A 27,279-nucleotide genomic window follows, 5' to 3' on the forward strand; every position below is an offset into this window, starting at 1 on the left:
CCGGCGCCCTGAAGCTCACGGCGTTGCTCGAGACAAAGAGCCCCGCAGCAAAGGAAGTGAGGTGGCGGGTGCGGCACACAGCCCGGCTGGAGTTGGTCTCTGCCAGCGGCACCATGCCGTCCGTGCGCCACTGCTGCTCACTCTCGCTGAAGTACTGACACAGGGCGGTGAACACCCCCACCTCCAGATGCACGCCGGCGGGGGCAGAGTCTGGGTGGCAGGGCGTGCTGACATTGATGAAGTAGTCAAGCGTGGTGTCGTAGGACCTGTTGGGGCGCACCAGAGTATTAAGCTGCATTCACACCAACTGTGATTCACGTGACAAATTCACGTTAGCTGCACATCTTTTGCCACACGACGATTTCCCTGCCCGCTGCCTGTCCAAAAATATGTTCATAAGATTGACGCCACCAGCTAATATTTCAGGCTGATCGCTACAGGGAGCGGTGTCTGTGTGTATATTTCAATTACAATACATATATGATGTTGAAAAACCAGGTTTATTTATTTTAAGGAGTTCTCCAAAAACTTCAGTAATGATCGGGGTCCACGTTTGGGTTCATGAGATCATTCAGAGATTCTCCCAGTACAGTGATCTTCTCCCCTGCTGTGTCTGAAAGACGGCCGCTTTCCCGGTCTTTCCGCCTATCTCTGACCAAGTTTGAAAGCTCACTGTCCCGCAATAACCCAAGATAATAATAAAAACCAAAGAACTAGAGTAAAATCAGGGGACCTTTTTTATTACTGTCTCGATAAAAATAAGAGAAATATCATAAAGTTCAGGAGGCCGAGCACGCTGGCTCCCCAACCTGCAGCGGTTCTCTGTCTGCTGTAGTGAGCGTAATCGCTCCAGCTCCATTTGCCCTGCGACAGGTTGTTTAGGGAAGGGGTCACTAACTAGCGTACCGTGGCCTGGATCTGAACCTCAATTTTAAATGGTGCAGCTTTTGTTGTCTTTGCAACCAACACATTCTCACTCCCAACTTTACATATACAGACCTACGTTTTGACGTTTTGGGTGTCCCCAACTTGGGTGTGGAAGGATGGAAGTTCAGGAGGAGAATTATTGGACCGATCGACCATATTGGATGTTCAAAACCGCTGATCAAGACTCTGAAAATGTCACGCGCCAAAAGCTGAGTCCCCGATTGATTGACGCACCGTGGCAAAGTTTAAATATTGAAACTTTTGCTGCGCTGCCCAAAATCAGGCCGCGCCGCTAAAATCGTGCTACTGCTGGACCGCAGCGCTGTGCCCATCGCACAAATGGCACAGCAGGACCTCAGATCGCATCTGTATCATTGACTTAACTTTAAAGTAGGCTGCCTCTACCACGCGAATCGCGTTTGATGTAAATGCAGCTTTAGGGGGGGCTGCGTGTCCAAAATCAGGATCAGCTCCATGTATGATCTCATACTCTATAAAAGAGTTTTAGAAACATAGTGCTATTTTAAAAATACCCAGGCTTTTATTGTGAAATTTTCTGTGTGGGACGGAAAGTAGAATTTTTTTTATTTTATTTACTATTTTAAACTTTAAGTACATGCCCCAAAGGCTTAGGACTGAAGGAAGGGGCTCTTACTCTGGAGACAGGAAGAAGGTGTACTTCCTGTGGTCTGAGCCCCGTGTCATGCTGAGCGTGATCCGTTTACTCTCTGTGCAGTTGAACCTGTTGGGGCGCTCATGGGTGTGTAGGTAAGCGTTGATGTATGGCTCCTCCCTAAGCATCCGCCTCCCATCCTCGTCTTCTGGATCTGAAGATGAAAGAGGCGGACGTCAGATCTTCAGCTTGATTCAGAGGCAAACCTTAATAAGTTACCCTGACAGAAAATTCTGAAAGCCCAACACAGGAACGGTGGAATATTTGGTTTGAAGGAAACTTCAGAGAAACATGTCAACAACTGTGAGGAGATGAACAGACGATGGAAGGTACCACAGCTCCATCCGTGCAGGTCTGGACCAATCTCATCCAGAACTACATATTTCAATTGAAGATGTCCGTGTGGCAAATTTCAAACGTGCAAAAGACTTTTTAATAAATCTTGACCTCACCGGGCAAACATGTGAAGTTGAGCTGCACGAACAACCCAGCCCGTCTGTTGGTGTTTCCAGAGCTGACCCTGACAACCACCGAGTCACAGTGGCTGATGTTAGCTGCTGCAGGGACCCCCCCGGAGTGCGAGCCATCAGCGCCGCTCTCGGTGCTGCTGCTGTTGTTGATGGCAACAGTGATGGCCAGACTGTCATCCAGTCCGGAGATCGGGATTTGGGTGCCGTTTTCTGTGCGAAACTCCATGGAGGCCACCTCAGTGGAGACAGCGTAGTTGGGGACGTAGTTGAAGGGAAAGGGGTTGGAATCCACCTGGGGGAGGAAGGAGAAAAGACCATAAGAAGCCCCCCCAGACCTGGAGGTTAATGTTGTTGGTGAGAATGTCGTAGTTCTGTCAGAAAGTGTCAGGGTTCATCCAGGGAAGCTCCTGCCTCATCAGCTAAAGCATCGAAAGAATCAGCTAAAAATGTCGAATGCGACAATACTGCAGGACCTGCAGAATCCTGCCGGTTCTGAATGTTTCCGCTGTGTTTAAAGCTGGCATGAGCAGAGATGGTCTTGTGAGAAAGCTGTTTGTTCTCAGTACAGCTCTTAGAAGAGGAGAAGCTCACCTGGAAGAGGAGCTGCATGATGCTGCTCCCTGCTGCTGCTTTCCCCAGACTCCTGTTGAAAGCTCTGGGGATGGAAAAGCGTTGACACTCTGGAAAACAATGTGAGGTAAAACACATCAGCCAGAACGCAACGGTCGTCCATCAGAATCAGACTAATGAACCAACCTGGACTGTTGTTGCCGTGGTAACAGAGCAGACTCTGAAGGTCTGCAAGTTTTCCTGTAGCTGCGATCTCCGCCCCTCTGAGGATCAGGGGTTCCTCGTTGAGCACGCGGGCGTGCATGAGGATCAGCATGAGGACAGAGGACAGGCTGAAGGCCTTTGCTGCCACATGCAGGGGGTGGGGCTCCAGGAAAGCAGGGGAGGAGTCCAACATGTTCACCAGCTCTTCATCAGTGGAGAAGGCAGAGGAGGGCGGGGGCGAGTCCACGTACACAGAATGGAAGGTAGACTGGGAGGCTGACTGGCTAACCTGATGAATCAGATCCCCTGGAAGGAGAAAGTGTCAGAAAATAAGATTCTTCCCTTTCTTCCAAGGAGTTAAGAAGATCTTTGGAGTCTTCATAGAAAAAGTTTGAAAGTCTAAAATATTTTTTACCTGAAGTTAAATTCATTTTGATTTAGGGTTAGGGAAGAAGAAGTTAAGCCCAGCATGATAGCATAAGACCGTGTTTTGTTTGGAGGGGGGCTTTGTGGAGGACGATGTCTCTAAAATGAACTTTTCTCAGATGTCAAAATCATTAAAAAGGCATGTTATTCCCAGACGGATTGGGACCATTTTGTTGAAAATCAATAAAAAATGTGAATACAAGAAAAAGCACATTAGGAGCGTGAATGACCGTCACATTACTTCAGTAGGCATGTTCATATGCACAGCAGCAACCTGCTTTCTCCTCCACTTCCTCACGTACAACCCTTTTCCGGTTTGATGATAAAAATTGATCATAGATGCGAAATTAATGATTGCGTTTTTTGTAATTATACAACACTAAGTTTTATAGAGCTGTAAAGGGAAAACCCTGGAACAGTGTTTGCACCACTTAGGGATTATGCACAATGGCTCTTCCAATTGTATGTGGTGCACATGAGCTAGCAAACTGTAGAAAAAGAACAAGAAGAAAAGGCCCCACCCTGGTCATCCATGATGACTGGGGTCCCCAGTTTCCCATAGGCTGCCTCTCACCCATTATGTTCAAAATGTTGTCTCCGATCTCAGTAGGGGTGACAACACCCTGCTTGGTGTCAGTCTGCAGGATCTCCAGCATGGACTCCAGCTTGTTTAAAGTGATGTTCTGACACTCCTCGCAGATAAACTCTCGACTGACAGCCTGAAAAACACGCTGTCTTAGACTGGTGGTTTTCAAACCCCCCCCCAAAGACTGGCCTCACCGTGCACTGGGCCAGAGCTGCAGAGGTCTGCTGGATGTCGCTGACGGTGGACAGATCCAGAGAAGTCAGAGCTCGGGTGATGTTGCTGCGGACTCGGACTCTGTAACCGTGCTCCTCCCTGGACACGCGTGTTGACTCCCTGCTCTGCTCATACTGAACACAGAAGACAAGTGTTTCAGGCCTGCTGTGCTGATTGAGACACACGCGAGGGGGGGCACTCACCTCATTTAGCACTGTGATGAGAGCCAGCGACAGCTCTCTGACCTTCTGTGAGTCTCCCTGCTCCAGCAGCTTCTTAAGCTGGCTGTCCGTCAGCTCAGACAGCCAGTGAGGGAGACTGGTGTACTCAGGAGGGGGTTCAGGCAGCCACACCTCTATGGTCCTGGAAACAAACAAGAAGCACTTTTGGTCCAAGCCAGAACACTAACTTCAAAACTGCTGAGTCTTTGTTTTCTTATTTTGAGATTAACCATGACAAGTAGGTAAATATAGGTTGATGTGATTCGTGAAATGTAGGTAAAAATAAAGACTCTTCAGGTATCGTTTGAAATTTTTGCAAGATGCTGTATCGCATTTCGAGAAAAACAAGTCAGTTTAACAAGAACTTTGACAAATAAACTTGGTTCGGTTTAGAGTTTTTGCAAATCATGACCAGGATCCGGTTCATGATCAATCCTATTTGTAGTATTTCAGTGTGGGGGGGGGGGAGAGTTCCTGAACATATACGTAGGACTTTAAGGCTGCAAAATACATAAGAAGCATTTAAATCTCCAAAAACTACCCTCTGTTGAGGAACTACTACAGGAGGAGTGCTCACTTATTCAGCGCAGTGTTGGCGGCCCCCTGGTGGTCCTCCACTGTAATGGACACAGCCACGCGGTGTTGGGCTGAGCTGAAGCCCGGGGGCAGGAAGGCGGAGTGTTCCTGATTGCTGCCTTTGTAGACGCAGAAGTCCTCGCAATATTCCTCTCTGCAGCGCGTAACCAGCAGGCTGTACAGGAAGGGGGTCTCAGACACACCCAGGTCTCTGTAACCTTTGAGGGGGGAGCAATGATCACAAGAAAGGTGTTTAAAAGACTCAATCAGCAACTTATCACCAGAACTTGATCACTCACCTGAGCAGTTGAAGTGGACCCGGTCTTGCAGAGTCCGAATCCTCCACCCGTCAGTGGTCCCATCCCCATACAGCACCCCCGACTCCCCTCCCCCTCTCAGGTGACACTCTCCCCCCTCAGGGGGCAAGTTGTAGTGCAGCATAATGGAGGCAGCCCCCTCCCCATCCAGACTGCTGTCAGTCACATGCAGGGTGAAGACGTAGGAGTCCCCGTCTCTTAGGACCCCCTGGCGCAGTACCAGGTTCATGCCGTCACTGCCAGTGGTGGTGGAGGACGAGTCCAGGACCAGAGTCTCGTTGTGCAGCGTCACGGCGCTCCAGCGCTGACAGTCGAAGGAGACAAAGGAACGGTCAGAAGAAAGTTTGGTTTCTACAGGGCTGTAGTTTAGTGGGTTTACAGCTCTCTAAACGATGGTCAGGGGTTCAAATCCCAGGCTTCAGAGTTGCTGTTTCTTAGGGCCAGACACAAACACTGTCTCTACACAGCAGAAACCCTGCTGGTTGCTTTGGATGAAAATAAATGCGTTCATCTACAAATATTTTAGTTAATTAAAGACCTGAAAATAATGTAAACATTTCCATTCTTGTCTGTTGCAATAAACCAGGGGTGCTCACACTTTTTTGGCGTGTGAGCTACTTTTGAATCGACAATGTCTTGAAGATCTACCTATAATATATATATATATATATATATATATATATATATATATATATATATATATATATATATATATATATATATATATATATATATACTATTAGTAAATGTTTGTTAGTTATGTTTATTGGTTACATGTTTATTTTAACATTATTGTTTATGTACTGATGATTCACAGTGAGATTACAGAAAGATACTTTTGTATTAACAGATGAGGCGTTTTATTACAAAGACAGAAAGCAGCAACCATCATATTTCATGCTCTGCTGTAAACTGTGCAATAGGGGGAGCATCATGGCTTTTCAAAGGCGCTGCTGGCCTCGTACGAAGCGCGCGCCATGTAAAAAAACAGCTTCCTAAATGAGCTCGCTTTTATCGTCTACACTATGGCAACCTCTCTCTCCAATCAGGAGTGAGTATGCCAGTAGGCCACACCCCTTCCACTAAAAGCAGACTCAGGACAATCTGTTAATAAAATGCTTTGAACGTTTAAACTTTTTTGAGACATCTGATTGGTCCGTTTATGACCTGAATAACTTGTGCTACAGCAAAAATATGGGAAAAAAATTGAATTAGCCAGAACATGTTAATAAGTATGGAAGCATATGTGTCTCATAATATAAAATAAAAGTCAATACTGAAAATGCTTTTTCATTTTCACAATGAAGCCAAATACACACAGTAGTGACAGAAGAAGAAGAGTGAGCACCCACGTCATCGCCCAGCTGACTGACTGCTGACTGACTGGAAATGGTTTATGAACGGTGTATGTAAAAACAAAAATGCATCCCCTCGTTGCATTTTTCCTTAATCTACGTCACAGAAAGAGCGGTGGTGAAGTAGAAAATGAAATAGCATTTTGGAGGATTGATTTTTTTTTTTTTTTTGGTTAATTGATGCAGTTACATTGTGTAAATGATTAAGCATTTCTGTTAATCCATTTTAATTGTCAAATTAGATATTTGTAATTGAATTCTGCTACACATTTACTAGAGAACGTTTTGAAAATGAAATGTCAAATACCATTTTCTTTATCATTTTAATCAAGTGACAGAATTAGCCGTGTTGAAGAAGAAAAAGAGAATGCCGTTTTGCGGATTGATTTTTAATTTATGTTTGAGTCATCGATGCAGCTTTATTGGTAAAATGAAAAAGCATTTCCAGTATTGACTTTTATTTTAAATTGTGAGGCTCATATGCTTCCATAAATAAAAGACATCATAGCAAGTGTGGTTGTTCTGACGAATATAATGACTAAGTCATAGAAAGCTGTTTATTTCTCAATAGAAGTATAGGGGATTTTGACGAGTACTTCCTATCTGGAGGGGGAGGGGTTGTTCAGCCCAGTTCTCATAGACTGTCATTGCCTCCAGCTCAGGGGAATTCTACCTGACTTCCTGAAAAGAGCTGCACCTGTAAAGAAACCATCACTTTCTTTATTTTTATTTTGCTGTCAACCGGAAGGTGGTGCAATTTTAGCATTATAAAGAAAAACACAAGAACTGCTATTATTGTTTGAGTTCAGTCTGACAGCATAAGGGTATGTGCACGTGTGTGTGTGTGTGTGTGGGTGTGTGTGTGTGTGTGTCTGTGTTTACCCCGTGGTGGAAGCCCCCACAGTTTGAGCAGATTCCCTTTAGGTAGACGTAGGAGTTCTGGCTGACCTCATAAATGGACTGAGCCTTACAAGACACACACTCCAAATACACGGTGGGAATGTCGCCATTCTGCACAAGCACCTGTCTTACACACACATGCAAACACACACAGACACAATTATTAAAAGATGGCGTTGCATGGGAAAGGAAAGGATCTTTTATTCAGGTTACAAAGCAGAACTTGAAGAACAGTGTCGGGTCCAAGACGTACAATGGGCTCTTCATAGGCCAGCAACACAAAAAAATGACAGACAACAAAAAGTAGGAGCAGCAATAGAAAGATGGCTGGTAGGACGTCAAAATATCAGAAACAGAGCCAAACTTCAGGTTTTCTGACTTATCCAAAAGCATCCCCCTGTTTGTGGAGGAACCTCAGCAGCTTTTTCATTAAATACAGTCAAACCTGTGCAGCAAACAACCAAAACTGAAGTTATGTGAGCTATGTGTCAGATACTTGAATCCCCCAGGGGTTACAAGAAAGGTTTTCTTGTAGGTCCAAGACCTACAAGAAAACATAAGTTCCAGTCACTCAGCCAAGGCCAAATGTTCACTTACGGTCTGCGTGCTGGACTCTGGCGCCACACCATCTTTGCTTATAGTCAGTTTGAAGGTGTATTCCACACCAGCCTCCAGCTCTGAGCCAGAGATTCCCAGCACAGGACCGCTGGAACCCAGGCCAAAGTTCAGAGTGGAGCAGTGCTCTGGCCCCTGCAAACAGATCCAGAGCTCTTTGTTAGGATTTGGTAGGAAGGAACAGAAACAATTCTGAGGTGTTACAATAGAAACTTATTACAGGACCGGACTGCAGTTCATGAGGGGCACTCTGGAGGTCTAACTTCAATGTCACATGCTACCAAAACTTTATACTTTTACAGATAAACTGTCCATCAGTAAACAGCAGAAAAGCACTTAAAACATTTAAATGTCAGGCTGTTCTCTACATTCAGAGCAGCAGCAGGTGAATCTGTTGGAATCTACAGATGTTTATCCCAAAGGTCAGAAGCAGCATTGCATGCAGGAGCACATCAGCACCTGCTTTTCTTGGACTTGTGTGCACTCGTGTAAGCACCTGTGTCCGTGGGCATGTGTGTTTTGTGTTTGTGCCTTAGTGTGTGCATGTCTGTTGTGGTGTGTGCACATTTTTATGATTTTTATGTGCTCCTGTGTGTGTATATGTGCTCATGCACATGACTTTTGTGTGCAGTTGTGCGTGCACACGCATGTGACTTTAGTGCATGTGTTTCCACTTGTGTGCGTGTATATTTGTGGATGTGTAAATATGTGGCTGTGAAGAACACATTTTTTTTGTTTAATGCTGGTTTTCTGTTAACAGAAAATCGTGCACAAAACATCTGTGCACATAAGTCTGTGAGGGGACCTCTCTGATGCGAGGCCTTCCTGAGTTTAAGAAAACATCCATCGGGCCATTCCCCAAGAATCTCCCCACCCTTCGAAAGTATCTGAACCTCTGAAAGATGGTGGACACACCCTTCCTGCCTTAAGTTGGGCTCTTGCTTCTCCTGCAGAGGAAACAGTTTCTTCTCTTGCATTGCCGTGGTCAGAGAAACCAACACCTCTAATAGGAGTCCTCTCTGTCATGAATTTAGGTTGAATATTTTTTGGAAATCCCTCCATTCTCTCTATGAAAACAGAATACCCCCCCCCCCCCCCTCACCTTTGAGGTACTTTGGCATTCCCAGTGGTAGTGGAGCAGGGACTGGCTGTCTGGGTCCATGTTGGGGTCGTAGGACTGCTCAGCGCTGAGCTGCAGGTCCTGTGTCCGGGACCAAACCCTGTATGTCCCTCCTTCTATGATGGGCTTCAATCTAGCGTGCAAATATGAACAAATACTTGAAACTGCTTGCATTAAACACTGGGATAGACAAACACAAGTAAAAAAAAGACCTTTCCAGGGAAGATATTTTGGTACCGGATACATTGTGGATTTCAGTTGAGCTTGAGAAGGTGCAGCGGTACCAATAGTTTGAAAAAGTTTCTGCTTCATTTTGCCTTGAAACATCTTAGATTGAGCTTCATTTTTAACACAATTACATAACAGATTTGACATGTCTAGGCTGTCATCTGCAGTCTTTCTCAGAAGAGTCACATGGTTGTTGATTCTCCAACAGCTGTTTCTCCTTGACATGGTAAACCTAACAGACCCCGCCCTTTTTTGTCTTCTGTCTTATCTTTATTGTCCGTTTTGGAATAGCTATACAGTGTTCCCCCGTTTATCACAGTGTGTTAAGTTCTAAAAATACATTCAAAAGGTGAAATCCAAGAAGTAGAATTAAAAATGTTTTAAGGCTGTACAACTCAACTACTTACTTTATACCCTTTCCTCAGACAGACATGAACATTTTTACACTTTTCTCTCTTGTTTAAACTCTTAAAGTTCAAACCTTTATAGAAAAATAAGTCCAGTAAATAATTCCAGTAAAAAAAACATCTGATTGTGATCAAAAATACGTGTAAATGTGGCAAACTGAACGCATTCCTAAAAAAACAACACACGACATGGAGGAGAATGATTGACAAGGTCTACAGCCAATCAGGACACAGAATACAGTGCACTGAGTAAAACAGCGATACAGGCAGTGTATCGATTGAATTTTGGATACAGCATAATATAAACTTATTTTTCAATTTTATGTTCAAAAAGTAATTACGTTTATGTGTCGAATGTTTCCAAAATTGTCAAAGATCACATTAAAAAACAGCTGCAAAGTAATTTTCCACAAACACTTTCAGTTTCTTCCCAAAGGGTCCTGCTCCCCAATCAAAGTGGTCTCCATTTACTTCAGTGTAAAGCAGTTCATTTTCTCAACACACAGTGAATTATACAAATGGGGTGTGTTGTTTGACTGTTGAATGTTGAGCACTGCTATGTGGTTGCCCTGCCCACTTTAAAAAGATAAGGGTTCCTTTATTTCACATTTAGCCAAGAGAGCCACAGCCAAAGCATCAATAAAGTAAAAATGTTTTTCCTTCTTTTGGTTTGTTATAGCTGCTTTGGTTTGAGGGGAAAATGAAGGCCCGAGAGTTCTGAGGAAGACTGCAGATGACAGCTGAAACATTTCAAAAGTAAAAAACACAATCTTTTACATTTTCCTGAAAAATAAACCTCAGAGCAGTCCGTGAAGACAAAAACCTATCTCCTCACAACCTATGAAACCAGAGGCATCATTTTCTACTCACTTGGCGGCCTTGACGCTTAGCTGCAGGCAGGCGGCCTTCTTCAGCGGCACGCCTTCATAGGACAGAGAAAACACTAAACTGTAGTTTCCAGCCATCAGAGTCATCTTTGGTAGGGACAGCTGCAATTGCTGCACATCCACCTCTGCCGGCAGGTAAACCTCTCTGCTTGAGCCGGGGGTCAGGGGCTCCCCTTTCATTACCCCACCTTTACAGGAGGACGTCTGAAAAAGCTGCCACAGATACTGCGGCCCGTAACGAATGCAGCCTTTCAAGTCCACGTTGGCCTCCACCACGATGGGCTGGGAGCGCCATATGACCAAGCGCGTCTGCGCTATCTGCACCTCTGGCTCTTCGCACTCCAGCACAGTGATGTTTACCTCCACATGGGCCAGAACCCAACTCACCAGGTTGCTGCAGTTAACCTAAACATGATGCAAAAAGGTCAAATCAGGTTTTTTAAAAACAGCAGCGAGAAAAGGGCATCCTGATCGCCATACCTGGACCAGGTAGTGTCCCTGCTCTCTATACACGTAAACCACTGATGTGCCATCGGTGTAAGCCGGCGTGGAGCCGTCACCAAAGTCCCACGAGCACTTCATTTGGCTGGATTTAGGTGTAACAGAGGCACTCAGGTTCACTGTCTTGTTGATGAAAGTGTGGCGTGGTTCAGCGTGAAGGCTGGCCGTCCTCAGAAGGTGTTGAACTTGAATGTGTTTGGTTATGTTCTGACCCTTAAGGTTGTTGAAGCCCCTCAGATGGATGGTCAATGAACCTGGCTCTTCAGGAGTGTAGTGTGCCTGGGGTTTGAGGGGTGGGGGGGGTCATTAAGACATTATGGCGTTAAACCGTATGCTATGCTATGCTGTGGTGTTTCTGCGGACAGTGGCTGAAAGTGTACAGACCTCTTTGCCCCAGCGCGATGCCTTGTGATGGTTCAGATCGAAATTCCAGATGAAGCTGACCGGTTTGCCCTTTATGACGCTGGCCACAAACCACTTCTTCACACCTACAGGAATTGCCTTGCAGAGTCCTTCGATAGCAAGCCCATTCACTGGCTCCATCACCTCCACCTGGAACTTCAGCCAGTCAGAGCTCACCTAGAATTTTACCAAGAAAAAAAAACAGGTCAGGTCTGTATGTGTGATGTAATGATTTAATAATAAGACTTAGATGCTATTGAGGAGGAAAATATTATGGAAGGTGGTTGATCTGAAGTTTCTCTGGTGTTTTTACATTACCTTGTTGAGAGCAGTGATGTTCACCATGTACGTCTCCACCCTGGTGAAGACGTGGGTGTAGGTGAAAGGAATGACCTTGGCTTCTCCACCCACACTGAAGATCAGCTGAACGTCTGTGCCTGAAGTCATGGAAATGTTAAACTCCACCCTCTCATTGATTGCTGCCAGCTTCTTGCTAGCCTTCAGCGCCAAACCCTGAATCTTGTCCTGAACAATGAACTCTCGAGAAACCACTTGTCTACTGATGATGTTGGCTGCACTCAAAGTAATGATGACTGACTTTGGCTCATGGAAGGTTACGGATGTCTGCCACCCTGTTGTCATGACTTTTCCATCCAAAAGCCACGTCCACTCCACACTGGTTCCTTTCTCAACTTTCCCCTGCAGGGAGACGCTGACACCTGTCATTGCAAAACCCTGCTCAGTCACATTGGTGGCAGTAAAATTCAACCCAGAAATGAGATCCCTGACATGGACAACCACTGACACAACTTCCGAGCTGACTTCATTAAAGACCTCAACTGTGACTTGCTCATATCCAGGTCTGTTGAAGCTGAGGGTCAAGCTGGGCTTGGTCCATTGCAGGTCACAGTCTTCCTTGGACCAGCGATACTGGAGCTCTGAACCTTGTTTAACCAGTGCTGTCAGGTTTGTTAAAGCCCCAACAGCAACTGGGTTTGTGTTGATGTGCAGAGATACGCCTCCAGCTGGCTCAATGAAGTGGATGGTTCTATTGGTGGACAGCTGGCCGAGGCGGTTGGCCGCCCACAGGACAACATCGCATGGACCTGGATAGGAGAAGTTCAGCTCCACTGTCTTCCCACTTTCGTTCCACGAGTTTTGCTCCTTGGTGATTTGCCAAAGAAAAGTCATGTTGGTTCCCTCCTTTAACCCTGCTTGGAGGTGAAGAACACGATTAGTAGCATAACACCAACGGTTCCAGTCGCTGCCTTCCTTGATTTCTTCTCTTATAATTTGCAGTCCCTCCAGCTCACGCTGAACAAACAGAACAATGCTGGCCTGCTCTGATGCCACATCATTCTCTGCTGTTACTATGATGTTGAAAGTCCCAACAGAGCGGAAGGTGTAGAACATGGTGCTGGCTCCTGGGATTGAGGTGCAGTGATCACAAAGTATCCATGAATACCGGAGTCTGTCCCCCTGCTCCACATGGGCCTCAAAGTCCACTGAGGCATTCAGAGGTACATTAACCGAGCTGGCATTTATGGTCAACCCACGGACTGGAGCAAGCACAGCAACAGGAAGAATAGTGTCATTCTCACTCACTATATTATTTGCTTTCAGTGTAATATTGAAGTTCCCAGAAGTATTGTAGACATGAAGAACGTTCTGGCCTGTCAGTATCTGTCCGTCTCCAAAATTCCAGGTGTATGTGACATTGGTGGCCAAAGAAGAAGTCCTAAAAGAGTACACATCTCCTAGTGTTAGGTTATTGGACTTGGTGCCGTTATGCTGAACAAAAATGGGTCCAATGGGCATGAAAACCTTGATGACAGAGCTGCTGTTGCTGGCAGAGATGTTATTGAAAATGTACACAGTCACAATGTAGGAACCTATTTCTTTATAAACTGTCACAGCTTTTGAAGACCCATGAGCCACAAGGTCTTCTCCTTTGCCAAAGTCCCACTTGTAGCTGTAGTTAAACTCAGGCTCTGCTTTAGCTTGGAAGACTATTTCCTCCCCAACAGCGTAGTAGGATTTCTCTGGGTTAAAGCTTATCTTTGTCAGAACTGGCTGCACACACACCCAGTTGAAGAAGTTTGCCTTAGTGGCCTGGTTGACTCCACTGGAAAGTAGAAGGGAGAGGTGATAGGTGCCGCTCCTCTGATAGGTGTGCGACACCCTTGGAAGTCCTTGGTGAGTCTCATTGAGGCTTCCATCCCCAAAGCTCCATTGATGAAGATGCACTGATGCATTTCCAGAAATCCATGCTTGAAAGTTGACAGCCGTCCGCTCTTGAACACATCCGGAGGGCTCCATCCTTATGACCTGGAAGACAAACACATGGACCTGGAGGATGGTCCAGCCAGAGCTTACAGCATTAATGGCTGTCACGTTCACCGTGTAGTTGCCCTCTTTCATGTATTTGTGCCTCATATGGCTTTCCGACATTGTGTAAATAGAGCCGTCACCCATGGAAAATGACCATGTGATGTTATTCCCAGAACCCAGACGAGCTGACACTTCAGTGAAAGTGTTGAGCTCCGTGGGGGAAGAGCTCTGAGCTGTCAGGTCTTCAATCTCCTCGTACACAAACATCTTAGCACAGGCCTCATTGGAGCTGATGGTGTTGTTAACCGACACACAGACGCGGAAGGGGCCGCTTTTCTTGAAGGTGTGTGCCACCCGGCGGCCTGTCTGCAGGGCAGAACCGTCTCCAAAATGCCACGTGTAGTGAATGCCGTATGGCGAAGGCAGAGGATGAGCCTCAAAATCAGCCGACTTTCCCACAAGGAGGAGCTGCGGCTCTGTCTGCAAATCCACTCGGGTCAGGATGCTGTAGACACTCATGTTGATAGTCTGACTGATGTTCTCATAACGATTTGACACGGACACCTGGGCAGTGTATATTCCTGTGAGGATAGAGGCAGAAAAACAGTTAGTGAATACTTTCAGTCAAATATTTCATGTCTGAGTTAAAACCAAATAACATATTTTATAGGTAGCAGAATGTGTATCAGTATTTGCTACTAACAGCAACACCAAGGAAGAAGTGCTGCTTAGTCTTACATAAAGGAGTCAATAAATTTAGTGATCTGAAGTGATATAAAGAGTTAATTTGACTTCTCATTATGTTCTGTATGCTATGGTTACATTATATACATATGTTGTCCTAGTATAGTAGATTTCTCTAATGTTTCATGAAGCTAAATAAGCATTATTGTTTAACAGTAGGGAAGCATGCAGATACTCAGTCTATATTGGTTATCAATCCTGTTATTATGATTTTCCTTTCAATATGAAATGTCCATTCTTGGTATTGTATTTTGTTAAATAATTTTCTCCCAAAAATGTGACTTATACATGATTTTTTTTATTATGCATTTTTGGCTGCTATGACTCGTTATTTGGAGTGACCTATGTAAAATAAGGTGATCATAGGACCCAGCCTTTCAAATACGTACAGGCACTGCAGCACCTGAGCTTGTGCACGCTGGGCGGAGCACATCAGGGAGCTTGCGCAATGCGCATGCGCTCCTGGGTGATTGTCATATCACAATGACTCATTAATTCAAACCAAGCGTCTTTGCGACAGTTTGATTGAAAGCGATTTAAAAGGAGAAATACTTAAATGCAAAAATGAATTGATTTGTATTACTCTTTTTTTCTTTCGTATGAAAATTACAACACGTACATGTCAAAAACTCATAAAAACATAGTTTTCCTCGGAGGGGGACTTTAAACTATTTATAAACATAGGAAGTCCATTTAGAGCAAACTCTTTAATGAAGTCACGTTCAGACTAGGGCTATTGCTTCGATTCACCAGAGCCTAGTTATTAAATTTTGAATTTACACAGTTTACACATTTAGACATATATGTATAGAAATACAATAATAATTTACGGTACATTTGTTTTGATATTCATATTAATCTGATACAGTTCACATACTGTAAAATTTACTGGTGAAGTAGTAAACCAATGAGATTGTTAAGACCATACTTTGTTACATGGTTTCTCAAACAGAGAAGCTCCAACAGAAATGTGCAGATCGTTAACATTGTAAATGCTCTGAACCGACTCATATAACAAAAATAAATGCTCTGCTTCTCCTGGAGGGCGTTTCAGTTTGGCCACTAGGTGGAGCTTGCAAGAAACAGTGCTTTAGACCAGTGGTCCAGTACAAGTCTCTGGGCCACTTGGTACCATGGGCCGCAGACGGAAAAATACATGCATACAGTTTTTTTCTTTTATTATTTCTGTTTTGTTAATCTTCTGATACTGAAGGGAGTTTTGTTTGAAAAACTCTTGGATTCTGTTCACCATATCCGTCTGTCTTGACGCTTCATGTGACTTTAAGCAGCTGCTCGTGTTGCTAAGTTAGATGACCAAAGCTACATAGCTAATTAAAAAAACAAACAAAAAACGTATTTGAAAAGATTCTTTCGGGAGAAAAGAGCCAATGAGGAAACCGAACAGGGGTCTACGACTTTAAATAAACATAAAGTTGCTGTTTTTAGGCAAAACCAGGAGAGTTCTCACACACCAGAAGCCGCTCCATCTGCCCGATACGCAGTGACTGATTTTCAAATGTTTCACATAAACATATATTAAAGATGCAGACTCGGTGGATTCATGTATATTATGATATTTAGAAAATATCAGTTTTTACAACGGTTGTTCCATTTTATTTTGCTTTATTTATCCATCACACCTTAAAAGTAGGTCACAGCTAAAGTTAGCATCCAGTTGTTAGCACCCACTTTGACATCCTCATCTTCATCACAAAGTCTAAATTTAAACCAACCGCAAACATTTTACAGAGAATAAAGATTTATTCAAATAAAGTTGCCGACCTGCTGAAGATGTTTCTGATCTGAGGAAACTTGTTAAAGGGAGATTAGGCGTGAATTACACAGGAAATGTTTCTGTGTTAAAAATAAATACACATTAATTTAGGAATTATGTAAAAACTAAATATGAAAAATGTTTTTGCTCTGAAAGATGATATAAGCCTGGGTTGAGTTCTCAACGTTATGATGGCATTCTATGTAAAAGAAACTGTAATGTCGCTTTGACTGAATTTTGATAAATAAAACAAATTCTTCAAATCAACAATTTTCCCTTACCAAATCCTCGAAATCTGCAAAAGAAACCACTAATGTTTTTAGACTTTTTTTAAACAGAATTTCTCAAAGTAAGATTTTAACATAAAAAACAGGTTTTTCAGAAACCAGAAGCTAAAAAATATTACATGCCTACTTTGGCCCTGTTCGGACCGGTCTGGGAAAACATTGTCTCACACTAAACCGGTTCACGGCGTGAAAAGGGCTTGAGACCACTGCTTCACTGCTTTAGGCTACAAACGGTTATTTAAATAAAATTCCTTAAAAGAGTTTGGAAAATGCCTGCCTGTGAGTATATAAAGCTGTTCATTTTGTCAGCAACGTATGTTTAGGTCAACCGATAGCATTAGCCATCCTATGGAAAATTCTATTATATGTTGGCATCAAGCTAGTGGACTTTGACTTTACTGCTGTTAATGTTAATATTACACTGCAGATGTATCAAAATATATTAATAATATTTCATGAACCTTCCGATTGTCTGTTGCAAACTGTCTGGTAGTTTTACAATTGTTCAAAGAGAGTAAAATGTCCAAATTACCAAATCTCACAAAATCTCACAAGAGTAACGTTAGGTCACTGGAAAAGGAAAGGCATAAAAGATTGATCTCTACTTTTATGGATTGATAAATGATCTCAAACTTGGATTGATTCAGATTGATTAATTGATTTTATCAACCCAGCCTTAGTTCAGACTGGCTCTAGAAGTTGCCCGGTACAACTACAGACACAGAAATGGACAATGACCAGCTCCTCTTCAGCTGCCAAGCCTCTTACTTCCATTCTCAAATTTTAAGCCAACCAGAAAATATGAACATTTTGAAACTCATGATTTTATCTTGTATCAAATCTTGAAATAGTCCTTGTGTCTGCTTGAATGTCAGGGTTTATATTTGCTTCTGACTTTATAAGAATGTGAGAATGCGTGTACCTGGCTGAGAATAGATATAGGTGATATTTTTGCTCAGGAGGACTTGATTGGGGGAGTCTGGACAGAGGAGGGATGGAGGATACGGGGGCTCAAACTCAAACTCTTCATATCCGCCGTCACCATAGGACCATCTGCAGCAGAGCAAACAAGGGAGATTGTAGAAACGGTGTTCACCAACTGGTTCTGAGCAAAGCTGAGCACAAAAACTCACTTTAAAGAAGAAAGTGAGAGTTTGTTGCTGACAAAGCAGTCCAAGGCTTGGACTGGAAGAAATGGAAACTGGTGAAGCTCATTGGGTGGAGGGAGGTAAGGACGAGGTAAAAGAAAAGGAATGCTGCAGAGCTGAAATGAACAGCAGGAGAGAGAAAAAAGTAAATGCAGCAGCTGCAGGAAAATTCATGTCAGCACTCTTCAGACCACATGATTATAAACCTAAGTATTCCTGACTTACTGCTGCTGTTATAATAGCACACGAGGTGAACAAGACCGGAAACTGGAGTGAAGAAGTGAGAGCAGATTTGGAGACACAAGTCTAAGAATGATATGCCAGCCATCCTCACCGTGATGCCAGGTTGCTTCTTACCGAAATGTGGCTGCCACAGTCATGTCCACCAGCACAGACGTGGTGAGAGTCTGGTTGGAGCCCTGAGGAACTACATCAGGCACACCAGAGACAGTGAGGTCGGCCATGGGCTGCAGCCTGTCTACAGTGACGTTGAAGTGCTCTGTGAGGGTGCTGACGTGGTTTGAGGCAGTCACCTGGAAGGATGCCAAAACCATAGTGTTGAAATGGAAACTGGGAAATTTTGAACCTCCTTTTCTACAGCAAAAGTTCTCCAGATTCTCAAATATTTAAGTTAAACTCTGGCTCTGACAATTCTCTGTATAATTGGAAACACAGTTCTATGATTTATGTTTGGGCCCTTTAGCCTGTCTTGTAATGTGGTCTTAATGGGTTGGCCCCTAACCATACTGAGAACTGTGGACAGGAGTTTCAAAAGCAGTCTGAAGTCAAGGCAACCTTTTTCTAGCTTCTACTTGTAGCAAAAATAAAAGTCTCTGGAAGACATTCATGTTTTCAGTAGTTCCTACTCTGATCACTGTAACAGTATTCAATTTGGAGAAGTGGACATGCATTCAAACACCTACACATCCATGAACTGTCTCAGGCGCAGGAAAACCAGAGCACCTTGATGAAAGAAATGAGCTACTGGAACAAGGCAAAGTTGGACGAGATGCAAGAACAAGGTTCTGTTGAAGTATTACGACTTAATCAATCCTACAGCAAATGTGGAGTAAAACACACAATCAAGGCTTGTTGCAAAGCAACTTATAGCCCAGTTTTCCACCATCTACATTTAGCAACAGCTATCACAACTTTGTGGATTTCACCTATAATGGGTACATTTTTGAACGCAACTCTAGTGATAAATGAGAGACCACTGAACCATTCGATGAGTGAGGCAACTGACCTGAAAGATAAGATAATGACTAGAATGAACAAAAACTACAATGGCTGAAGGAAGTACCTCCTGAAAGTTACTTGGAAACTGTGAATGAAGCATTGAGGGCAATTCCTATCACAACACCCACTGAAACCAATGTACTGTGTGTTTACTTTAGCAGCAGACACCTGGTTACAAGAGCAACGATGCCACAAAACAATACCCACCATGGAAGCAATGGTTGAAGGATAAAATCCAGGCAGCACGGAGAGAAGCGAGTCTACCGACAGAGGCCCAGAGAGGTGCATTGAAAAAGCAAGCGTTCAATAGATACAGGCAGATGCCCATACCTGAAGCACTGGAAAGTGACAAACAAAGCCCCCTGGCCTTAACCAGCTGGCCTTAACCAGCCGACTGAAGAGGTACACAAGAGACAATGAAGCCAGACAGATAATTAGGTTTTTCGCAACATAACCTTTGAAAGTGTACGCTCATTGGTAGGGTAAAAACAGAAAGGCTGGAAACTGAACAGTATTGGTAAAGTATTTGGGAGAAAAAGGCAGCATGCAACAACAATGTTCAATGGCTTGTGTCTCTGAGAAAAGACCATAGCAACCTCCCTGAGCAAAATCCAGTCACCATCATGGTGGCAGACATCCAAGAAAGAGCCTCAGGTATGAAGAACTGGACACCACCAGATCCTGGCATGATATGTGCCTACTGGCTAAGGAAACTCACTGCACTCCACAAACACTTCGCAGCACAAATGAACCAGCTGCCAAGAGAAGGGACTCACCCCAGATGGCAAACGGAAGGATAAACAATTCTGATCCATAAGGATCCCTCAAAGGGTGCAGTCCCATCCAACTACCAGTCAATAAAATAAAACATTTTTCTCCACAACATGGAAGCTCATGTCAGGCATCACTGCAACCAAGATAAGTGGGGACATGGATCAATCCATGAGTAATGCACAAAAGGGCAGTGGTAGAGATACAAGAGGAGTCAAACACCAACTCCTAATCGCTCAAGAACAGTTGCTCAAGACTGCAGGTCATGACACACCAACCTATCCACTGCCTGAACTGATTACAAGAAAGACTATAACTTAATGCCACACAAATAAATCACCAAAGGATTGGAGCTGTACAACATTAACAGGACTCAAAAAGAGCATTTATAGAAAACTCAGTGATGTTGTGGAAACCCACATTTGATGTCAATGGTAAGCCAGTTGCACAGGTCTCTATTAAATGAGACATATACTATTGATCACCCATCAATGTTTATCTCTGTGCTATTCTTGTTCACCAGAAACATGATCAGTATTTCCTTCTATTAAGATCACTGGTCCAAATATTCAATAGAAAAGCAGCCATTCAACTTTTCTTCCTCTTTTCAGTCACTAGACGTTTTAATTTTAGTAAACACAGAACTAACCGTCAGCTTGTAGGTGGCAGCGTGTTGGTAGATGACATTCAGGACAGAATTGTAGTAGGTGAAGTAGGGCTTGTCATCCACAGTCCACTTGAAGGTGGGGTTGGAGCCTTCAGTCACTGAAGCAGTGTAGCTCTGAAACAGAGATCCAGGTAAGACCCCAGCCTTGGTACAGCTGTTGGTAACAAAAAAAGAACACACTTACCACAACCGACTCCATCAGCACCCGGTGAACTGGGGGCGGCTCCACCTGCAGCCCCTGGAGGGGCACTTCCAACTGAATCAGTACCACCAGACTGGCTTCTGTCACCTCACTGTGAGCCAGGAGCTCCACCTGGACTGAGCCCTTCTGCTCCTCCGCTGCCAGATTTAGATCAAGAACCGCAAACAGGCTGGGGTCTGAGCCTGGAAGGCCAGACTCAGAGCTGGACACAGGTTGGCAAAGGGTGGTAAATGCAAACTCAGATGGACATTCAGACTGGAATCTCACACTGTGATTGCTGCCACGGCGTGACGCGGTTGTTGCATATCGAGACTGAACGCGGAGGAGGAGCCGGGTGCTGCTGGGCTGCAGGAAGATGGATCCATTTTGTGAAGGGGGGTGGAGGACTGTGAGGGCAAGAGGAGGCAGCACCTGCAGCAAGCATGATGCTGAAGCCGGGTATGATGCTCCAGTGGAGCTCACCTGTGAAGATATTGGACATGAAGAGAAATATAATCACGCCAGGTGCTTGGAAACTGATACCCCCCGCATGCTCTTTTGCAAAATGCACTGTGGGTACTGACACGAGAGCCGATCTTACCAGCAGGCTGTAAAGTCCGGGTTGGGGCAGGCCGGCGGATAGCTGCACGCCATGCAGTTGTGTCTTACTGTGTCCCACATAAAGTATTCTGATTGAACACACTGCCTCCTCCAGCCATCCGCCCACTCCATCCTGCAGCAAAGCCTCCAAGTCCAGCTCCGGGTCAGGTAGCGGGTTTGTTGAAGAATCTGCAGACTGTCTGGTGTTGTTGGTCCAGAACCACTTGGACATGTTAAGGGCTAGAATAGGCTGTCCCCATGGAGACTGAGCAGATGACTGACACTGAAGCAGAGAGGAGGGGCCACCGTCATGCTGCAGGGCGATCACATCCCCGCCAGAAACCAGGAGGTCCTCCAGCTGGTCTTGGATCTGCGAAAAACCACAACAAAGATCTTTAAAACTTCAGTTCCTTTTGCATAAAAAAAAAGTCCAAACTAGAGCTGTGACGGTGTGGGATTTTGATCACCGCGGTGATGAACCAGCAGGGGGTTACCCCCCCGCCAAACACAAAATCCACCGGCGGCCGCGGCCCAAATGAATACAATTACAACGCAGTTTTCTCTATTAACAAATAACAGTAAGAACTAACTACTACCTACCTAACGAGTGAACTAACCATATAGGTGTTGTGGAATGACTATGTGTATGTATGTCAGGTGTGTGTAGGAGGAAGGAGCGCGCACACGTATGTTGGGGTTGCGTGTTGATTCTTCTGCAGCGGACCGCTCTCAAGCTGCATGCGAGCTTCACCTGTTCTCTGTTGTACAGACATATTCTAAGAATATTAAATATGGCCCAGTAATAAATGAGACTGCTGACACTTTGTCACCTTTCCAGTAGCCATGAAGCCTGACACCCATGAAGAACGCGGGGCAGGAGGCCCCGCCTTTGTTTATGCGGACACGTAACTTTGTGCTGCACAAAATAGTTCCCAAACAAAACATGTAGTGATATTCATGCACTCTAACAGTGCGCGTTCATGTTTGGCGTTACGGAGTGAAGGAGAACAGACATAAAAGGTTTCCAGAATAACAGTGATTGATTCTAAATTAAACCTCTCTGGAGCAGAGCTGTGACGTTGTGGGATTTTTGATCACCGCTGTGATGAAGCAGCAAGAGTCGGGGTGTCTTGACTATTGCCCCCCCCCCCCCCCCCCCCCCCCCCCCCAACACAATATCCTCTGGCGGGCGGCCGCTTCGCGCACTCAAAAATGCACGCAGCTTGTAATGGACATGAATACAATGGAAATTAATAATTACAACTTAAAAAAAAACAAGTAAAAAAAAAAACAAGTGCGGTGATGAGGTGCGGTGATGCAGTTATCGTCACACCCCTAGTGCAAAGTGAAAGAATGCAGCGCAAACCTCACCAGAATGTGTGCAGACGGTCCAATGGGCAGACGGAGCTCCACCTCATTCTGCAGGATGTACAGCGGGCGCCACATTCCAGGGGGGAGGTAATGGGCATGGGTGCAGTTTTGGCAGGAGGAAGGATGGCATGGGCTTGATAGGGGCTGACAGCTGCTGAGGAAGGGACACCACTGCTCCAGACGTGGGCAGGAGGGGGGATCATCGTTTGATCTGTCATCTGGGACACAAACTGCAACAGGAGCGCAGACTAGACCCCCACAACCTAAGGCACAACAGAGATTTTTTTTAACTGTTCTACTGGAGAACATCAACAATCATTAAAACAATCACAACAACAACATTAACAAGAATAACAACAAAAATAACGTAATGAAGGACAGAAAATTTAAAATCATGTTTCTCAAGACTGAAACATAAATATGGGACAATATATTTTGCAGATGGGCTTTTGCACTCAACTGAAACTCTCAGATGGTGAGTCTACTTAGTCAGTTTCTAGAAGCCTTGTCTATGTAACAATAACTTTTCCGCCATGCTTGCCGTGTACCTTCAACTGCTGAACAGTTCTGCCATCAGTTTGAAAGCAAGGAGGAAGGATTTCTCTCTCAAATGTGGGAAGATTCAAAAATGAGGAGGGGTTTGTAAATGCACTTCTCATGATCTGTGATTTCATATTACAAGTGTCTCTAAAAATTACGTATTTGAAACAACTACTGTTCATTTATGAAACATTTATTGTGTTTTTGTGAAACATAACATGCACATTTGTGAGAAACAGCAAGCATATAGTAAGAAACACTTATTGGGCATTTGTGAAACATTTAGTGTGCATGTGTAAACACAATGCGTGTGTTTGTAAATACAGGGTGTGCATTTGTGAAACTGTTAGTGTGCCTTTCCAAATTTATATTGCACGTTTGCATAAAATTGCAGATGTGATTAGTAGTGTGTGCATTTGTGACACAGACTGTGTGCATTTCTGAATTATGAGACTTTCCTGGCTTCATACATGTCTGCACATCATTCACATTTTTCTGTAATTTCTGAGTTTTAAAAAATAAATAAAACAGCTTCAAATGAGTATGTGTCTGTGTGTGTTTGGGTGGGTGTCTGTATTTTAACACCTGTTTTGGATGTGCATGCTCCAATGCGCATTTGTGTTAATCTGCTGTGACTCACCAGGCAGCAGCAGGTGTTGTTTCTGGTGGGGGCAGTGAGGTCTAAAGATCTGCAATCGTACTTGCACCTGGGAGCTGAGCTCCTGGGTGACAAACTCCAGCGAAGACAGACGCCCCTCCTGAAGGAAACTTAGCGCTGGAAACAGGAGCATCTGAGGCCGAACACAGGGTGGGTGGGGGGTTTTAGCGGTGCTTTTACGAAAGAAAGCATAAAAAAGTCTCCTTCTTACCTCTATTGCACTCTTAGGGGGTTGTGGAGCCGAAGATAAAATGGCTGAGGCAAGGTGCAAAGGACTGTGTGTAGGAAACACTGGCATTCCCAGAATGAAAACTCCCCCATCTTGAACACGAACTAAGGGACAGAGAAGGGAGGATGTCACACCTGGGTTTTTGTGTTTAATTATGTTTATTGAGTTTTTCAACATAATGACACAAAAAAGGAACAATGTTCCTCCTTCTTTCAGCAATTTCACAAACAATAACTCCAGCATATTATAGGGAAGACATTTAAAGATACATATTCAGTCAGGACATTGTACTTAAGTAACCATAACAGTCACTACTAATAGACCATAAGAGGTCTTAAACAGAGTTTGCACACGTGGAGATGGAGGCTTCATAGTGTCTACACACCATTTGTAAATGTCTAGTGTCTGTAGCAGGACCTGAAGCTCTCCTCCAGGACTGATAAACCCAAACAACAGTAGACTGGGCCAAAGAAAAAGTGAGAAGAAGTGAAGATCGAAAAACTCTGGCCAGAACTTGGCAATCAACTGAGGACAAAACAGATGTCTTTGGGTAAAACATGGCCCTTCAGAATATATGGCAGCAAAACCTCAGTAGACTCTTTAACAAAGGATTGTAATCTGGAAAGGGGAATGAAATGCACCATTCTGGAAGAAGAACATTCCACCAGTATGAGGACAACTATGTGACATAGGATGGCCAGTAACAAAATCCAGATAGATCTGGGACCACGGCTGGCCGGAAGAATGTAGAAGTCACGTAAGGCGTAAGATAGAAATTGTTGTTCAAGCACAAATTGGTCAAGCCATAACATATTCCCAAACATCTGACCTCATGGATGGCCAAGGTACCTTGTAAACCATGACGGCAGTAAAAGTTGGAAGAATGGGCGCAGGTAAGCACGCTGGATCATAGCTCTCTTAGCACATAAAGATAATTTGGGAGATAACTTGCAAGGATACTCCTATCACAGGGCAACACAAACCCGCAGCTATCAACTTATTGGGATAGTTTCATGTTAAGGGTCTGACAAAGAGTACGGCCGGCCTCAAGGGAAACTGATACTAGGAAGCATGGTATAACTGAATGGTCTTTAAGACAGAAAAGAAGTGGGATTGACTTCACTGAACACTTCCTTAAACTCCAAATAAGGGAAGTTTAGAAAATAAGGGTGCATTTTTTACAATCAGCAAGTGGAGTTTGACTGAACTGAATTTAATTTTTTTTGTCATTGAAACAAGTATACACGTGCAACAAATTTGCTTAAAAGGAGGATTATATGTGTAAAGATAGCAAAAAGTGGTGGTAAAAAAATAAAAAATGTCTCCACTCTGCTCACGTCGGGGAACAGAACCCCAATAGTACAAAAAACAGCACAATACATAACAAGGTACACATGCTGTGGGATGGAGGGACAGTGTGTCAGGGGAACCCCCGTGTTACTGCCTTAAGCAGCTGCTGCCTCATTGGGGCTGCCAGGTTCTGCGACTGTACAGAGGAGGGCATGAGCTTCAGCTGAAATCAGAGACAGGAAAGCCAAACAACCAGCCTACTGAGGCTCTTGGGAACGCCAAGGACATTGGACCCTCAGCTGGGGAAAGTCTGATTAATTTAATTCCCTCCAATTTGAGCAGAAAGTTTTTCAAAGTTGACATCATCTTCCAAAAAAGTTAAAAAAACCGCAAGAACTCTGCTCTTTTGGGAAAGTAATGAGCCTTAACCGCCCATCTCCCCACAGAGATCTGATGTCAACAGATCTAAAACTGAAGAAAAAATAAAAATCCTCTGATCCTGATTGTCAGAAATTCAATTACCAAACATCTGAATAGGCACAAATCTTCCACAGACAGCTGAAGTAGGCACATCAGCCTCATTTGCCACATGGATCGTTGGTATCCAGCTTCAAAAGTACTGCCTGGGCTTCTGCTTCTTTGCATGGAGAACATCTTTCTTCCCTTTTAACTTGTCCTGTCCAACAGCTGCACATACAGATGAGAGCTGAAAGCCTCTTGTGTTAGACATATTTTACCGTTACAATAGGGGTTATGTATCTTTTGACACACTAGATGTATATTTCAATGAACCCCTTTTGTAATTTAGACTAAACGTTATTCACCTTACTTACATTTGTAAAATCTTTGTGTTGGACCCGACGGAAAAGAAAAGGAGGGAAGAAGAGAGTGATGCCAAAGAGGGGGGCTAGGAGGGTGATTATAGAAGTGTGTGTGTGTGTGTGTGTGGGGGGGGGTTAAACTATGAAGCAGAATAGAGCAACAAGTTGATGGATTTTTATAATCATCAGGGTTAGGTTCAGATGTAACAAACATCTAGAAGGGGTGGGGCCTGTCCACACACTTAAATATTATCAACATACCTGTTGGCTCCAAAAATGTTCACATACAGACAAGTCCACATGTACACAATACATCTCATGTTCATACACGCATACTTATGCCTTCAGACCAACACATGTAAAACATTTCATTCAGTCAAGCAAACCGTGCAAAGGTGAGATAGCACCTGTGCTCGAGTGAGTGTTTCTGTTCTTCTAAGGTGGATGATGGAATGTCATGGAGAACACTTTGTCAAATCAAAAAAACAGCTCTCAAATCCATTTTCAGAGTGAGAAGGCAGAAGTTGTGCACAAAAATGGGAAAATGCAGACATGGGTGATTAGAGGGGTAGACAAGACTGTGGAAATGACGCTGGAAGAACAGATAGGGCGTTCCACTCCGGCGTGGGCTAGACTGACTGTGTTTACGTGCAGTGAAGGTGTTTGTCTGGTCAAAGCTTATTTTCCAGACAAACTTCTGAGAAAGGTGTTTCCATGAGAAGCTCTCTTTTCTAACATTTTGCTTCATGTGAATCAAGACTATTTTTTCCTTCTGAGGTTTTTGTGGGGACTCTGTACATCATTTTCACTGGATTAACATTGCCCTGTGCTCATTTTTCTGGAGGATCATCCCTGACTATGCTGTCACTATGTGCCTGAATCCTTCACAGCTCACTAAACAACCCAACAGAAACAAGGAGAGAACTCCGTTCAAACGGTCAGGTTCAAGGACTGGACTGAATTATTGGGAAATACTGAAAATCTGCTGCATCTGCAACTCTGGAAACCATTTGCTTGAACTCCTTCCGGT

General features: G+C 44.1%; 1 protein-coding gene across 2 annotated transcripts in view; it reads right to left on the reverse strand.

Moving 5' to 3' along the window:
* The window catches only part of pkd1a (polycystic kidney disease 1a), a 209,346-nt gene that overhangs the window by 16,069 nt on the left and 165,998 nt on the right, over positions 1-27,279 (reverse strand). The window contains exons 11-35 of one of the 2 annotated variants that reach the window (XM_078950833.1): positions 24,121-24,242; positions 23,892-24,042; positions 22,712-22,974; positions 21,342-21,710; positions 20,744-21,223; positions 20,542-20,673; positions 18,240-18,415; positions 17,657-17,787; positions 11,917-14,510; positions 11,581-11,775; positions 11,176-11,475; positions 10,679-11,100; positions 9,156-9,306; positions 8,036-8,188; positions 7,421-7,561; positions 5,166-5,487; positions 4,868-5,084; positions 4,273-4,432; positions 4,051-4,203; positions 3,845-3,989; positions 2,827-3,150; positions 2,662-2,750; positions 2,053-2,362; positions 1,583-1,754; positions 2-266 (exon numbers count right to left, since the gene is read on the reverse strand). In XM_078950833.1, the coding sequence (XP_078806959.1) occupies positions 2-266; positions 1,583-1,754; positions 2,053-2,362; positions 2,662-2,750; positions 2,827-3,150; positions 3,845-3,989; positions 4,051-4,203; positions 4,273-4,432; positions 4,868-5,084; positions 5,166-5,487; positions 7,421-7,561; positions 8,036-8,188; positions 9,156-9,306; positions 10,679-11,100; positions 11,176-11,475; positions 11,581-11,775; positions 11,917-14,510; positions 17,657-17,787; positions 18,240-18,415; positions 20,542-20,673; positions 20,744-21,223; positions 21,342-21,710; positions 22,712-22,974; positions 23,892-24,042; positions 24,121-24,242 (7,937 nt within the window). 2 annotated transcript variants of the gene reach the window in all.

The sequence above is a fragment of the Oryzias latipes genome, chromosome 1, assembly GCF_053564925.1.
Source record: "Oryzias latipes strain Hd-rR chromosome 1, Olatipes_Hd-rR_3.1".
In the NCBI taxonomy this organism is placed as follows: domain Eukaryota; kingdom Metazoa; phylum Chordata; class Actinopteri; order Beloniformes; family Adrianichthyidae; genus Oryzias; species Oryzias latipes.